Below are 15,696 nucleotides of genomic sequence, written 5' to 3'. Positions count from 1 at the left end.
ACATCTCCATAGACCTCAGATCGCCCTCTAACTGTTTCGACATCGGAAACAGTGACCAAAATCAACCAAATTGTGCTTGCAGATCGTCGAATGAGCGTCCTGTTGATTACAAAAGTCTGAGCGAAGTTGGTGCCAAAAAATCTGACTCCTCTTGCGTCAACGGGTCTGCTCAGATTTCCTTGAAAGATTAGGAAGGTTAGAAAAAGATTTTCTTTGAAAGGGGCCCGATTTGAGACGATGGAAGCGGTAAAGCAAAAAACGACAAAGCTCCTAAAGGTCCTCACCAAAGAAGACTTCCAGCACTGCTTCGATCAATGGAAAACATCTCCATAGACCTCAGATCGCCCTCTAACTGTTTCGACATCGGAAACAGTGACCAAAATCAACCAAATTGTGCTTGCAGATCGTCGAATGAGCGTCCTGTTGATTACAAAAGTCTGAGCGAAGTTGGTGCCAAAAAATCTGACTCCTCTTGCGTCAACGGGTCTGCTCAGATTTCCTTGAAAGATTAGGAAGGTTAGAAAAAGATTTTCTTTGAAAGGGGCCCGATTTGAGACGATGGAAGCGGTAAAGCAAAAAACGACAAAGCTCCTAAAGGTCCTCACCAAAGAAGACTTCCAGCACTGCTTCAATCAATGGAAAACATCTCCATAGACCTCAGATCGCCCTCTAACTGTTTCGACATCGGAAACAGTGACCAAAATCAACCAAATTGTGCTTGCAGATCGTCGAATGAGCGTCCTGTTGATTACAAAAGTCTGAGCGAAGTTGGTGCCAAAAAATCTGACTCCTCTTGCGTCAACGGGTCTGCTCAGATTTCCTTGAAAGATTAGGAAGGTTAGAAAAAGATTTTCTTTGAAAGGGGCCCGATTTGAGACGATGGAAGCGGTAAAGCAAAAAACGACAAAGCTCCTAAAGGTCCTCACCAAAGAAGACTTCCAGCACTGCTTCGATCAATGGAAAACATCTCCATAGACCTCAGATCGCCCTCTAACTGTTTCGACATCGGAAACAGTGACCAAAATCAACCAAATTGTGCTTGCAGATCGTCGAATGAGCGTCCTGTTGATTACAAAAGTCTGAGAGAAGTTGGAGCCAAAAAATCTGACTCCTCTTGCGTCAACGGGTCTGCTCAGATTTCCTTGAAAGATTAGGAAGGTTAGAAAAAGATTTTCTTTGAAAGGGGCCCGATTTGAGGCGAGGGAAGCGGTAAAGCCAAAAACGACAAAGCTCCTAAAGGTCCTCACCAAAAAAGACTTCCAGCACTGCTTCGATCAATGGAAAACATCTCCATAGACCTCAGATCGCCCTCTAACTGTTTCGACATCGGAAACAGTGACCAAAATCAACCAAATTGTGCTTGCAGATCGTCGAATGAGCGTCCTGTTGATTACAAAAGTCTGAGCGAAGTTGGTGCCAAAAAATCTGACTCCTCTTGCGTCAACGGGTCTGCTCAGATTTCCTTGAAAGATTAGGAAGGTTAGAAAAAGATTTTCTTTGAAAGGGGCCCGATTTGAGACGATGGAAGCGGTAAAGCAAAAAACGACAAAGCTCCTAAAGGTCCTCACCAAAGAAGACTTCCAGCACTGCTTCGATCAATGGAAAACATCTCCATAGACCTCAGATCGCCCTCTAACTGTTTCGACATCGGAAACAGTGACCAAAATCAACCAAATTGTGCTTGCAGATCGTCGAATGAGCGTCCTGTTGATTACAAAAGTCTGAGAGAAGTTGGAGCCAAAAAATCTGACTCCTCTTGCGTCAACGGGTCTGCTCAGATTTCCTTGAAAGATTAGGAAGGTTAGAAAAAGATTTTCTTTGAAAGGGGCCCGATTTGAGGCGAGGGAAGCGGTAAAGCCAAAAACGACAAAGCTCCTAAAGGTCCTCACCAAAAAAGACTTCCAGCACTGCTTCGATCAATGGAAAACATCTCCATAGACCTCAGATCGCCCTCTAACTGTTTCGACATGGGAAACAGTGACCAAAATCAACCAAATTGTGCTTGCAGATCGTCGAATGAGCGTCCTGTTGATTACAAAAGTCTGAGCGAAGTTGGTGCCAAAAAATCTGACTCCTCTTGCGTCAACGGGTCTGCTCAGATTTCCTTGAAAGATTAGGAAGGTTAGAAAAAGATTTTCTTTGAAAGGGGCCCGATTTGAGGCGAGGGAAGCGGTAAAGCCAAAAACGACAAAGCTCCTAAAGGTCCTCACCAAAAAAGACTTCCAGCACTGCTTCGATCAATGGAAAACATCTCCATAGACCTCAGATCGCCCTCTAACTGTTTCGACATGGGAAACAGTGACCACAATCAACCAAATTGTGCTTGCAGATCGTCGAATGAGCATCCTGTTGATTACAAAAGTCTGAGAGAAGTTGGAGCCAAAAAATCTGACTCCTCTTGCGTCAACGGGTCTGCTCAGATTTCCTTGAAAGATTAGGAAGGTTAGAAAAAGATTTTCTTTGAAAGGGGCCCGATTTGAGACGATGGAAGCGGTAAAGCAAAAAACGACAAAGCTCCTAAAGGTCCTCACCAAAGAAGACTTCCAGCACTGCTTCGATCAATGGAAAACATCTCCATAGACCTCAGATCGCCCTCTAACTGTTTCGACATGGGAAACAGTGACCAAAATCAACCAAATTGTGCTTGCAGATCGTCGAATGAGCGTCCTGTTGATTACAAAAGTCTGAGCGAAGTTGGTGCCAAAAAATCTGACTCCTCTTGCGTCAACGGGTCTGCTCAGATTTCCTTGAAAGATTAGAAAAAGATCTCCTTCGAAATGGACTCGATTTGAGTCTCCTGAAGACCCTCACCAAAGAAGACTTCCAGGATTGCTTTCGATCAATGAAAAAAAAAACGTTTTTTAATAGCTGTATTTAGTTTTTTTTTTCATTCAATAGATTACGAAATTATTTTTTAAATCTTAAAAGAAGAAAACGAAAATAAAATGATTTAATTATTTCTCTAAGCTGTAATTTAGATACGATTAGACGATTCAAGTACCTTTCAAAGATAAAATTAGTGTAATAGAACCGAATTTTGATTTGTTTTTACCTTCGGTACGATTTTTAAACATGTTTTTTATTGGAATTTTGAAAATAAAAGCACCTCCTAGGGATTCCCCTTTTCAAAATATTTATCTTTCGATTTTAATCTAGGTTAATAAAAATGGTAGCTAGGACTATCAAAATCTGATATTATACGGTTGATAATTGAATGGATTTGAACCAACTTACCGTTGTTACTGGCCTGCGAAGGCCTTAATAAAAATAAACTCAAAATAAACACACTTATCCGCATCTTTTTTGATTCAAGTTGTCATTGTACTAAAGTAATAAATCGACTATTTGCATCAATTAATCAATTTTATCTAATTTCTCTGTTATCGAAAATATATTTTCATTTGTATTTCTGTATATTTTATCTATTCGGATTATTGATAAGGATGTTATTGATGTTTGTGATAAATCACATGACATTCAATTGATTTCTACGAATAATTTTAAAAAAAATTATTATTCACAAGTTATAATGCAAGTTTCGGTGTCGTTGTACTTCATCAGTGGCGTAATTTCCAATTAAAACAAAGTAGATTTATCTACAATTATGAATGTCTCTAGAACTCAATATTTTACGACCCAAATGATGGATTCAGAATTAAAACAAAAAATTAAAACTAATTGAGCGTCCAAAATGAATTCCCAAACATAAATCGATAAGTGGTGACATCTCCAAGTCGAGGTACATACTACAAGCAATTTTATTTGTTGAAAAGTTTTCTCTATTACCCTATTACCAAATTTTTCAACCCTCGGCTCTCTTTCAGTCCCCTTTCAAGAACAATTTAGTTGGTTATTTCAATTTCCACCTTGAATACATAAACCACGGTATATAAAACGATAAATTACGAATGTAGGAAGTTAATTTTTTACGCTACAACAAACAGAATTATTATTCAATGAAACAATTGGTTTAACTTTAGTTCTGTAGAGAAGTTCTTGCGAGAATGTCTCTGATTTTCATCTTGTTTTGTACGTTTTTTCGCATAAAAGCCGAAGGGGAATTCTGTGAAATAAACGCTTGTCAAGCTCTGTCTCGAAGCGAAATGAATTTAAGAGAATTTTCCGATAGTTTGGAAAACGATGGACGCGACGATCACCTATCGAAATTAGAGAGGAGAATTAGGTCTTTAGAACAGCCCGGTATTATTTTCAATCGTCGTTTTATTTTCTTTATTATCACTATGGAGTTTTAGTGTGGAAAATTTCAACAGCAAACGAAAGGTGGATAGAATGCGGAGAAGGACCCTGTAAATGTACACCGGAACTGAAATCCGTGTCTTGTTGGCAGAAAAAGTTATCTGCTATACCATCTGAGCAAGTTCTACCCGAGGATGTTATAACTTTGTGAGTAAATTGTTTCTTAAGCAAAAAATAACCAGTAGATATTTCACGGTTCACGGTTCTACAGTATGTTTTAGATAAAATCAACGTGTTTTATCCCCATCAACCTCCAGTTGTATCTTGGTGCTCATTTTTGCTGTATTGCCTTACCACCAAAGCTGACGCCGTCTATATAATCTTTTCCCGATTAAGGATTCCTTCCATTGTAGTCAATAGAGCCTCAATCTGATCTAGCACTAATTTTTCAATGCTTTTCCCCATTAGGTAACTCCAATAAGGTTCAGAATGTGAAGGCTTCTAAAAATCACACTCACAACTCATAATATATTCAAAATACTCATTTCTTGTTCAGTTCCGAAGTTTTTATAGGGTTCTCGAGGTCTAATTGAGGTTCTGGAGTTCTAATTAGGTTAAGATGTTGGTTTTCATCTAAGAACAATCAGTTAACGGATCCCTTTCAATTGAGATGCAACATGAGTGAATTGGTTGAACCTGAGAAGAGTTTCCTGACATTTTTCTGCACATCTGGAGTTCTAATTAGGTTAAGATGTTGATTTTCATCTAAGAACAATCAGTTAACGGATCCCTTTCAATTGAGATGCAACATGAGTGAATTGGTTGAACCTGAGAAGAGTTTCCTGACATTTTTCTGCACATCTGGAGTTCTAATTAGGTTAAGATGTTGATTTTCATCTAAGAACAATCAGTTAACGGATCCCTTTCAATTGAGATGCAACATGAGTGAATTGGTTGAGCCTGAGAAGAGTTTCTTGACATTTTTCTGCACATCTGGAGTTCCAATTGGTCTAAGATGTTGATTTTCATCTAAGAACAAAGAGCTAATGGATCCCTTTCAATTAAAATGCAAAATGAGTGAATTGGTTGAGCCTGAGAAGAGTTTCCTGACATTTTTCTGTACATCTGGAGTTCTAATTGGTCTAAGATGTTGGTTTTCATCTAAGAACAATGAGCTAATGGATCCCTTTCAATTAAAATGCAAAATGAGTGAATTGGTTGAGCCTGAGAAGAGTTTCTTGACATTTTTCTGCACATCTGGAGTTCCAATTGGTCTAAGATGTTGATTTTCATCTAAGAACAAAGAGCTAATGGATCCCTTTCAATTAAAATGCAAAATGAGTGAATTGGTTGAGCCTGAGAAGAGTTTCTTGACATTTTTCTGCACATCTGGAGTTCCAATTGGTCTAAGATGTTGATTTTCATCTAAGAACAAAGAGCTAATGGATCCCTTTCAATTAAAATGCAAAATGAGTGAATTGGTTGAACCTGAGAAGAGTTTCCTGACATTTTTCTGCACATCTGGAGTTCTAATTAGGTTAAGATGTTGATTTTCATCTAAGAACAAAGAGCTAATGGATCCCTTTCAATTAAAATGCAAAATGAGTGAATTGGTTGAGCCTGAGAAGAGTTTCTTGACATTTTTCTGCACATCTGGAGTTCCAATTGGTCTAAGATGTTGATTTTCATCTAAGAACAAAGAGCTAATGGATCCCTTTCAATTAAAATGCAAAATGAGTGAATTGGTTGAACCTGAGAAGAGTTTCCTGACATTTTTCTGCACATCTGGAGTTCTAATTAGGTTAAGATGTTGATTTTCATCTAAGAACAATCAGTTAACGGATCCCTTTCAATTGAGATGCAACATGAGTGAATTGGTTGAGCCTGAGAAGAGTTTCTTGACATTTTTCTGCACATCTGGAGTTCCAATTGGTCTAAGATGTTGGTTTTCATCTAAGAACAATGAGCTAATGGATCCCTTTCAATTAAAATGCAAAATGAGTGAATTGGTTGAGCCTGAGAACAGTTTCCTGACATTTTTCTGTACATCTGGAGTTCTAATTGGTCTAAGATGTTGGTTTTCATCTAAGAACAAAGAGCTAATGGATCCCTTTCAATTAAAATGCAAAATGAGTGAATTGGTTGAACCTGAGAAGAGTTTCCTGACATTTTTCTGCACATCTGGAGTTCTAATTAGGTTAAGATGTTGATTTTCATCTAAGAACAATCAGTTAACGGATCCCTTTCAATTGAGATGCAACATGAGTGAATTGGTTGAGCCTGAGAAGAGTTTCTTGACATTTTTCTGCACATCTGGAGTTCCAATTGGTCTAAGATGTTGGTTTTCATCTAAGAACAATGAGCTAATGGATCCCTTTCAATTAAAATGCAAAATGAGTGAATTGGTTGAGCCTGAGAACAGTTTCCTGACATTTTTCTGCACATCTGGAGTTCTAATTAGGTTAAGATGTTGATTTTCATCTAAGAACAAAGAGCTAATGGATCCCTTTCAATTAAAATGCAAAATGAGTGAATTGGTTGAGCCTGAGAAGAGTTTCTTGACATTTTTCTGCACATCTGGAGTTCCAATTGGTCTAAGATGTTGATTTTCATCTAAGAACAAAGAGCTAATGGATCCCTTTCAATTAAAATGCAAAATGAGTGAATTGGTTGAACCTGAGAAGAGTTTCCTGACATTTTTCTGCACATCTGGAGTTCTAATTAGGTTAAGATGTTGATTTTCATCTAAGAACAATCAGTTAACGGATCCCTTTCAATTGAGATGCAACATGAGTGAATTGGTTGAGCCTGAGAAGAGTTTCTTGACATTTTTCTGCACATCTGGAGTTCCAATTGGTCTAAGATGTTGGTTTTCATCTAAGAACAATGAGCTAATGGATCCCTTTCAATTAAAATGCAAAATGAGTGAATTGGTTGAGCCTGAGAAGAGTTTCCTGACATTTTTCTGTACATCTGGAGTTCTAATTGGTCTAAGATGTTGGTTTTCATCTAAGAACAATGAGCTAATGGATCCCTTTCAATTAAAATGCAAAATGAGTGAATTGGTTGAGCCTGAGAACAGTTTCTTGACATTTTTCTGTACATCTGGAGTTCTAATTGGTCTAAGATGTTGATTTTCATCTAAGAACAATGAGCTAATGGATCCCTTTCAATTAAAATGCAAAATGAGTGAATTGGTTGAGCCTGAGAAGAGTTTCCTGACATTTTTCTGTACATCTGGAGTTCTAATTGGTCTAAGATGTTGGTTTTCATCTAAGAACAATGAGCTAATGGATCCCTTTCAATTAAAATGCAAAATGAGTGAATTGGTTGAGCCTGAGAACAGTTTTCTGACATTTTTCTGTACATCTGGAGTTCTAATTAGGTTAAGATGTTGATTTTCATCTAAGAACAATCAGTTAACGGATCCCTTTCAATTGAGATGCAACATGAGTGAATTGGTTGAGCCTGAGAACAGTTTTCTGACATTTTTTCTGCATATCTGGAGTTCCAATTGGTCTAAGATGTTGGTTTTCATCTAAGAACAATCAGTTAACGAAACTCTTTCAATTGAGATGCAACATGAGTGAATTGGTTGAGCTTGAGGAATATGCGCAGACATCCAGCATAATGGATGATTCTACATCGTCATTGCGATTCATTTGAAGCACAGGCATAATCAGGAAATGCTCTACGATGTTAAATACAGATGAAAATGTATTAAAAGTCATGCACGAAGCGAATTTTCTTTTTTTTTCAGGGATTTGGGTATAAACCAGTTGACGTCATTACATAGGAATGTATTTAGGTATATGACGTATTTAAGTGAATTAGATTTATTCGACAACAAGATAGACCATTTGCCTACTAATATATTCGCAACATTGAACAGTTTGAAGTATCTGTGAGTTGTAAGGTACTTTTGAAATAACCATCGAGTAAATAAAATCCATATTTTAGTCGTTTACATAAAAACCAATTAGAAGAATTGTATCCGGATTTACTGGTGCATCAAATGAATTTACAAACGTTCGATGCATCCGATAATCTGTTGAAGAACCTTCCTTCTAACTTATTTAGAGGATGTCCTAATTTGATGTTACTTCATTTGTCCAGAAATCAATTGAAGACTATTCCGGAGAATGTTTTTAATAAATTAGAAGCTTTGGAAGATCTGGATTTAAGTAATAATCTTTTGGAAACTGTTCCTAAATTTGCTTTTGTTGATTTGGGATCATTGAGAAGGCTCTATTTGGCTGAAAATAACATCACTCTTCTACCAACAGGTACAGTAGACTAGATAATTTGGAATAAAATACCGAAACTCTTTTTTAGTGTATTTATTTGTATTATTTTTCATTTTTATACCTAGATTTAGATAATTTTTTTATTTTTCGCTTTAAAAACATTTTTATTCGTCTCATTACACTAGTTGAATCTTCATATGGTTTAATCCCACTCAAATAGCACTCGTATGTCAAATGTCAAATGTCAAACATTATTAAAGTAATGTCAGATGTGTCATATTCATATCAGTGTTGCCATATCTCGAAATTTAAGTAGTAATCCTCGTGCACACAAGTCTCGAGTCCTGAAAGCATTGTAGTAAACAGGAATATCGAAAAAAATCATCTAGATATAATAATATTTTTAATTATATACAATTTAACAACATCTAACGCAAATATATTGAAATTAATGTTATTTATTTATGACCCTTAGGTGTATTTGATAATTTGGTGAATCTACATGAATTGAATTTACGAAAAAACCAGATTTCGTATCTCTCTCCTAATTTATTGGATAAATTACGAAATTTGAAGATATTACAATTAACAAACAATAAAATTACACAAGTAAGTTACTTAAATATACTTTCTATGCGTCCATTTTGTTTATTGACAAAGCGGTTTTGCAACAAACTATGAATTATTAGTTTTTTCCATTATCTATCATTCAATTTTTTGAAAACAGCGCCACAAATTAATAGAGTAGTCGGGGCGATTGATTAAAAATCCGCTCCGGATCTTGGCTTCACCATAAACCTTCTGCAAGCTCTTCGAAAACTGCATTTCCTTTTCCTACAATGGTTTAAACGAATTTGACATACCAGAATAATCACAACTAACTTTTTATTTATTTTAGATCGGTCGAAATGATTTCATAAGATTAAGCAACATTCTAGAATTACATTTGGGGCAAAATTACGTGAACGATTTGCCGGAGAATGCGTTTGTCGAAAATAGAAATATGGAAAAGTTATTTTTATTTTCTAACAACTTGGAGGAATTGAAAGAAAAAACGTTCAACGGACTGATTAGCTTAACCTCTTTGTTGATAAATAATAATATTTTGAAAAATATTAATTCTAAAATTTTTACGTACACCCCAAGTTTACAAAAGCTGTAAGTATCTTTATTAAAAAAAGTTTAATAAGAATTATTTATGTACGTTGTTAGTTCTGGTTAAATAACGTTTTGACATATGGCAACACTGATTTGAATATGTCAAATCTGACAATAAATTTTGACATTTTAAATGGTGAACGTACTCAAAACGTGTTGTCATTCGAGTGCTGTTTTTCATAGATAGTTGAAGCATTTATCTCGGTTAAAATATGGGATTAAATCGCAAACATTTTCGTGCGATGATTTTTGATGACTTTCGTCGTGAATTAAACTTCGCCACACGATGAATTTAGCGAAAAGACATCGATGCTGTGCGTTAACTGATATGGCAACATCGCCGTATTAGTTTGAGGCATATATTCGCGAGTTGCTTCGAAAGACGTCCAAAAGTTCGTGACAGGCGATGAATCATAGATCTACGCGTACGGGTCTTTCAAAACGAACCAATTCCAATAAAATTCGTTGCGTTCAAAGCAAATGGTTGCCTGGTTGCTGGACGTGTTGCCACTTTTCCTTTAGACCAACGAAAAATAGTCAATTCTAAATGGTTTGCGAGAAGTGTAGCCGTAGAAATTACTCCTAAAGTTTCACTGTTAGTTTTTATAAAAACAATTGATTATTAATTATTTTTTATGGTGTCGAGTGTAACTTACGTAATTCTACATAATTTCTGACGAAGTTTTATACCAAATTTTGATGGAAAAGTCAATTTTTCACTAAATTCCTCTTTAAAAAGTGAATTGTCAACATAATTAACATCAGAATATCAAATATTTGACCAAATTTTACTAGTAAAAGTCTGACTCAGATTTCTTTGTTATTTTTCACTTTTCCACACGTTTTTCTTTTCTTACTAATATAAAATTTTGTTTTCTTATATGAAATTGCCATGGTGATTTGTTTTTTAGGCATCTGGATAGTAATAAATTTCATTTTTTACCGTCAAAATGTTTAGATTACTTATCTGAATTAACCGCCATTAAATTGGCCAAAAACCCATGGCATTGCGACTGTAATATCTTGTATTTATCACTGTAAGTAATAATAATCGAATTTTTCATAATCTTCAAGTATTTCCATGACAAACATCCTTTTTTTTATTGTTTTTCTATATTCCAGTTGGATAAGTAACAACAAGGATAAATTATGGGATGCGCAGCCAACTTGCAGAGGTCCTGGGAATTTAGGAGGATTCCGTTTAGAAGACATGACCTTCGATGAACTCTGCGAAGGACAATGGGCTAGTATGTTGAATCTTTCTCCACGTGTACCAGTTAAAAGTAAACCGATCGAAGAAGACGATAAAACAACTAATGAAACAATAAATCAGTAGAAATACAAATTGTACATTATTCAATAAAATATTGTTTGGGATACATGAAACTCTTTTTTTTTCCTATACGCCTTTTGATTGGCCTGGTTTGAAAGCAGAAAATGAGTGTACAGAGAGAGAAATAAGCAAATAAGACAAAAGGGAGTGATTAAAATAAGAAAATTACTTATCGTTGAACAATTGAAAACCAAAACATAGTTTTGTGATAAATCAATGAAATTTTAATTAAAATATAAAAGACTATCACAGTTTTCACGTTAAAGGCGAAGAAAGAAGAAGAACGATCGCAGTAGGACACGGGGCCCCAAAAATATAACAGTTTCCAATATCAATTGCAAAGAACAATCAATATTTCATAAATACGCGCGACACATACCAAATTAAATAATGAAAAATGATATTTACTCCCCGTATAACATTCGGTAAAACCGTTAGTCCACGTGGACTTATCATCTTCACTGTTTACCAATGAAAACATCGATTCGTAAACATAAATGCATTTCTATTGGCCGAAACTGTATGTACACAAAATATTCCCGCCAGAGACAGTCTGGGATAAGCAGTGGCGTGGCTAGGTGAGATTTATTAAGTAACTTATACTATTTGTATACGGCAACGCGGCTAGTGGCTGACAAAAGCTTTAAAAAAATTGATCAATTGAAACTTTCAACATGCAAAACTGGTTTCTAAACTCCTCACTTTTGAACAAGCATTGACACTTCAAATTCGATGGTAAATGATTTATTTGAACAGATAAAAAAGTGTGACGAATCAAATATGGATTGAAAGTAACAGTCTGTTGAAACTGTTGATGAAAAAGTGAAGGAACTGAAAGAAAAAAACTTCCAGCACTGTTTCGAAAAATGGAACTTCCAGTCTCGTTATTTAATAGCCACACCTCGTATATTAAATGACTTAAGAACTGCAGGTGAACATTTTTTTGGTTTAGAGTTAATTACTTAAAGATTGAGGTGTTTAAAAATACAGGGTTGCCGGTTTATTCAATATATAAAGACGTATCAGTTCGTTAATGTCTTTTTGTGATAACACATACAAAATTAGTTAAAGCGACAGATCAATTATTATTATTTGATCAAAAATTGACAGATGTCATTTGTCAAAAAGTTTTTTTTCATAATTTGTAATTGATTAAAAAATGTACAATAAAACGAATAGATTCGGTGTTCCAATTAAACCTCAAACTTCAAGTTTAGTAGGTCCAACAACTTATACGGTGATATGCAAATCGCAATTAAGTGAGAACAATAATTTTCGAAATAATATAAATATTATATAATGTTTTTTTTTGTAGAAAATCGAGTGCCTTTCTTGAGTTCCGCAGAATTGAAATCATCGTTTTTCAATAAATCTTTTTGCGATACTTATTATCGATTACCGGAAGTGAAAAATACTCTAGTAAGTTACGTTTTTATCTTTGTGAATAATTTCACGAAATCCCCCGCTTTTTAGTTAGCTTGTTCTCCAAGTTATACCGCCCCCAGGACGAGCCAATACGGAACCGAATCACCTGGTCCGGCCGCCCACGAAGTTAAGCCCGTCAAATGTTATACTCAAGCCGATCGGATTGCCGGTACAAATTATTTCACCTTTGACTAAAGTATCATTCGAATATTTTGATCATACGATAATTATTTTGAGCCTTGAAGGAATAGGATATGATAGTGATATCGAAGATGGAAACTTACTTTCTAGGTTAAAAACTGAGGAAGCAAAACAACGTGCAGGATTAGGGTTTCCACTGTTTTAAGATGATTGTGATATCAACCTTGGAAGCGATGGACGCTAAAAAGTAATCAGAAAACAGAATGAAAAGGTTCAAGGTCAATATATTGTTATGAAATCTTGACTTTGATTCCACCTTGATTGAATAAGCTTTAAAAATGTTCAAGGTTATAATATTGTTACGAAATACTCAGCAAGAAACCCTGATTTTCATCCAAACTTGATGGTATGAGCTTAAGAAAAGGTTCAAGGTCATTATATTGTTATCAAATCCGAATTTTGATCTTACCTTGATGGAATAAATTTCAAAAAGGTTTAAGGTCATAATATTGTTACGAAATATTCAGCAAGGAACCCTGATTTTCATCAGAAGTTGATGGAATGAGTTTAAGAAAAGGTTCAGGGTCATTATATTATTATGAAATCCTGACTTTGATCTTACCTTGATGGAATAAGCTTCACAAAGGTTCAAGGTCATAATATTATTGCGAAATAGCCACCAAGGAACCCTGATTTTCATCCCAAGTTGATGGAATGAGTTTAAGAAAAGGTTCAGGGACATTATATTGCTATGAAATCCTGACTTTGATCTTACCTTGATGGAATAAGCTTCAAAAAGGCTTAAGGTCGTAATATTGTTACGAAATATTCAGCAAGAAACCCTGATTTTAATCCCAATTTGATGGAATAAGCTTAAGAAAAGGTTCAGGGTCATTATATTATTATGAAATCCTGACTTTGATCTAACCTTGATGGAATAAGCTTCACAAAATTTCAAGGTCATAATATTGTTACGAAATATTCAGCAAAGAACCCTGATTTTCATCCCAACTTGATGGTATAAGCTTAAGAAAAGGTTCAAGGTCATTATATTGTTATGAAATCCTGACTTTGATCTTACCTTGAAGGAATAAGCTTGAAAGAAGGTTCAAGGTTATAATATTAATATGAAATTTTCAACAAGAAATCATGACTTTGATCCCAACTTGATGGAATAAGATAAAAAGGTTAAAGGTCATAATATTGTTTCAAAATAGCCACCAAGGAACCCTGATTTTCATCCCAACTTGAAGGTATAAGCTTAAGAAAAGGTTCAAGGTCATTATATTGTTATGAAATCCTGACTTTGATCTTACCTTGAAGGAATAAGCTTGAAAAAAGGTTCAAGGTCATAATATTATTATGAAATTGTCAACAAGCAATCCTGACTTTGATCCCACCTTGATGGAATAAAATAAAAAGGTTAAAGGTCATAATATTGTTACGAAATAGCCACCAAGGAACCCTGATTTTCATCCCAATCTGATGAAATAAGCTTTAAAAAGGTTCAAGGTCATTATATTGTTACGAATTAGCCTTCAGAAACTCTATAGGATATAAAACTGGATACTGAAGAGGAATTGGTAGGTATTTCATCATAATATCGATGAGATCGATAAAAAAAAGAATGGAAATGTCCATTAAAGTCGTATTATCTAATGTATCGAGTGTTTTTTTTAGCAATTTATTGATTTTTTTTTGAAATTCCCATTCATAACTATGTTCGTTTTCCAGACAAAGAGGTACTAAGAAAATTATATGCATGTAGGGTACCGTACACGTTAGTTGGCACGGGACCTTCAATACCAACGAAAATCAACGAGAACGGTTATGATGTGGGTCCTTACGGAGACGTCACGCCCATACCACCCACTGATCACGATACCACGTTAGGTCCAGCCCGTTATTCGGTCGTTAAGGTGAAGAAAATCTAGATCTAGATGAACCGAGATTATTTGTTTCGTCTTTAAATTTCATTTAACGGAATTAGTTATCATCGAGTAGATAATAAACGCGTTTATTAATTTTAAACCATTCAATTCAATATATTTGTATCTGTACTTAATTATTTCGGTTAATCTTACGAGTGATTTGTTTCTAAATACCGTATCGGTTTAATTGTTTTTATCAATTGATATGATATCTAATGAAATCATTGCTATTTTTCAATGTCTAATTATATTTTAAATCATTTGAAGAATAGCGATATAGATAACGTTTGATTTATCTATTGCTTTATCGTTTAAAATATTTAAAAAAACCTCGATTTCTAAATTACTTTAATTATTTTAAAAGTTATTAGTATTATATGTTTAATTTTGTAACTCTTCAAAATATCTCAAATCTTCATATTTTCATCGATATATTTAGAAAATTTCTGTATAATCTCTCCATAACCTACAAAAAATTCGCGTAAAGAAAATAGGAAATGATACAAGCTAACATATATTTACATAACAAGAAAAAAATGTTAATTATTTACAGAAATCACGATATGACAGTTTATACAGAGGCATCGATTGGTCGGTAGGTAAAACTCGTAGAGAATTCTATAATATCGACTCTAATATACCGGGCCCGGCCGAATACAACGTGAAGATACCTACCTGCCCTAGGGATAAAGAAAACGATGAATTCCGCGAGATGGCGCGACTATTCACTTACATACCAAGGTTTCTAGATAAACAAGACATGATATCTAGAAAGAATGTGAGTCGTTTCATTTGTTTTCGTTTGATTTATTTATGAGTAAATTAAAAAAAAAAAAAAAATAGTTTTATGTTTACAGGGGTATTAAAACAACGAATACTACGGGGAAACTTGACAAATCATTGTTGTTGTTTTAATTATTCAATTACTCAAGTAGCACACTCAAAAAATCTGCAGTTTCAACGGTTTTTTTTTTGATTTCAGCATTTCAAAATCGTTAGTTTTAGCTTCATATGATTTTATTGAGTCATTTTTTTTAATAAACAAGAAATATTTAAATAAAAGGAATGTTAAACAATTAAAAAACAATTATAATTAACAGTTAACGCATTTATAATCATTTATTTGATATTAATCTATGATTTTTTAGTGTTTTTCTCGCTGTTTTAATATCCGTGGCTGGTGCATGATTCCTAACCCGAACTTTACTGTTAAATTTATAAATGCTCGATAGGATTCAAGTCAGGACCACGCGGTGGTCAATCT

General features: G+C 34.7%; 3 protein-coding genes across 5 annotated transcripts in view; 2 read left to right on the top strand and 1 right to left on the bottom strand.

Annotated features, from left to right (window-relative positions):
- LOC130440525 (uncharacterized) overlaps positions 1–3,403 on the bottom strand; it is a 35,510-nt gene extending 32,107 nt beyond the window's left edge. For 2 of the 3 annotated variants that reach the window (XM_056773756.1, XM_056773758.1), the window contains exon 1: positions 3,235–3,403. In XM_056773756.1, the coding sequence (XP_056629734.1) occupies positions 3,235–3,298 (64 nt within the window). In that variant the 5' untranslated portion in view covers positions 3,299–3,403. The remainder of the gene's footprint in view (positions 1–3,234) is intronic. The other variant, XM_056773757.1, reaches the window with a different exon arrangement.
- Positions 3,404–3,963: 560 nt separating this feature from the next.
- LOC130452883 (leucine-rich repeat-containing protein 15-like) lies at positions 3,964–10,983 on the top strand. The gene is made up of 8 exons (XM_056792381.1): positions 3,964–4,200; positions 4,254–4,404; positions 7,958–8,101; positions 8,158–8,483; positions 8,920–9,053; positions 9,343–9,602; positions 10,514–10,639; positions 10,725–10,983. Exons 1-8 carry the CDS (start codon positions 4,005–4,007, stop codon positions 10,936–10,938), a joined length of 1,551 nt encoding a protein of 516 aa, XP_056648359.1. The 5' UTR covers positions 3,964–4,004; the 3' UTR covers positions 10,939–10,983.
- A 1,111-nt stretch (positions 10,984–12,094) lies between these two features.
- LOC130440676 (sperm-tail PG-rich repeat-containing protein 2-like) overlaps positions 12,095–15,696 on the top strand; it is a 37,152-nt gene continuing 33,550 nt past the window's right edge. The window contains exons 1-5 of the mRNA XM_056773941.1: positions 12,095–12,194; positions 12,251–12,354; positions 12,409–12,529; positions 14,236–14,420; positions 14,986–15,210. Coding sequence (XP_056629919.1) covers positions 12,095–12,194; positions 12,251–12,354; positions 12,409–12,529; positions 14,236–14,420; positions 14,986–15,210 — 735 coding nt within the window. The remainder of the gene's footprint in view (positions 12,195–12,250; positions 12,355–12,408; positions 12,530–14,235; positions 14,421–14,985; positions 15,211–15,696) is intronic.

The sequence above is a fragment of the Diorhabda sublineata genome, chromosome 2 (genome assembly GCF_026230105.1).
Source record: "Diorhabda sublineata isolate icDioSubl1.1 chromosome 2, icDioSubl1.1, whole genome shotgun sequence".
Taxonomy (NCBI): domain Eukaryota; kingdom Metazoa; phylum Arthropoda; class Insecta; order Coleoptera; family Chrysomelidae; genus Diorhabda; species Diorhabda sublineata.
This window is presented reverse-complemented; position numbering and strand designations above follow the sequence as displayed.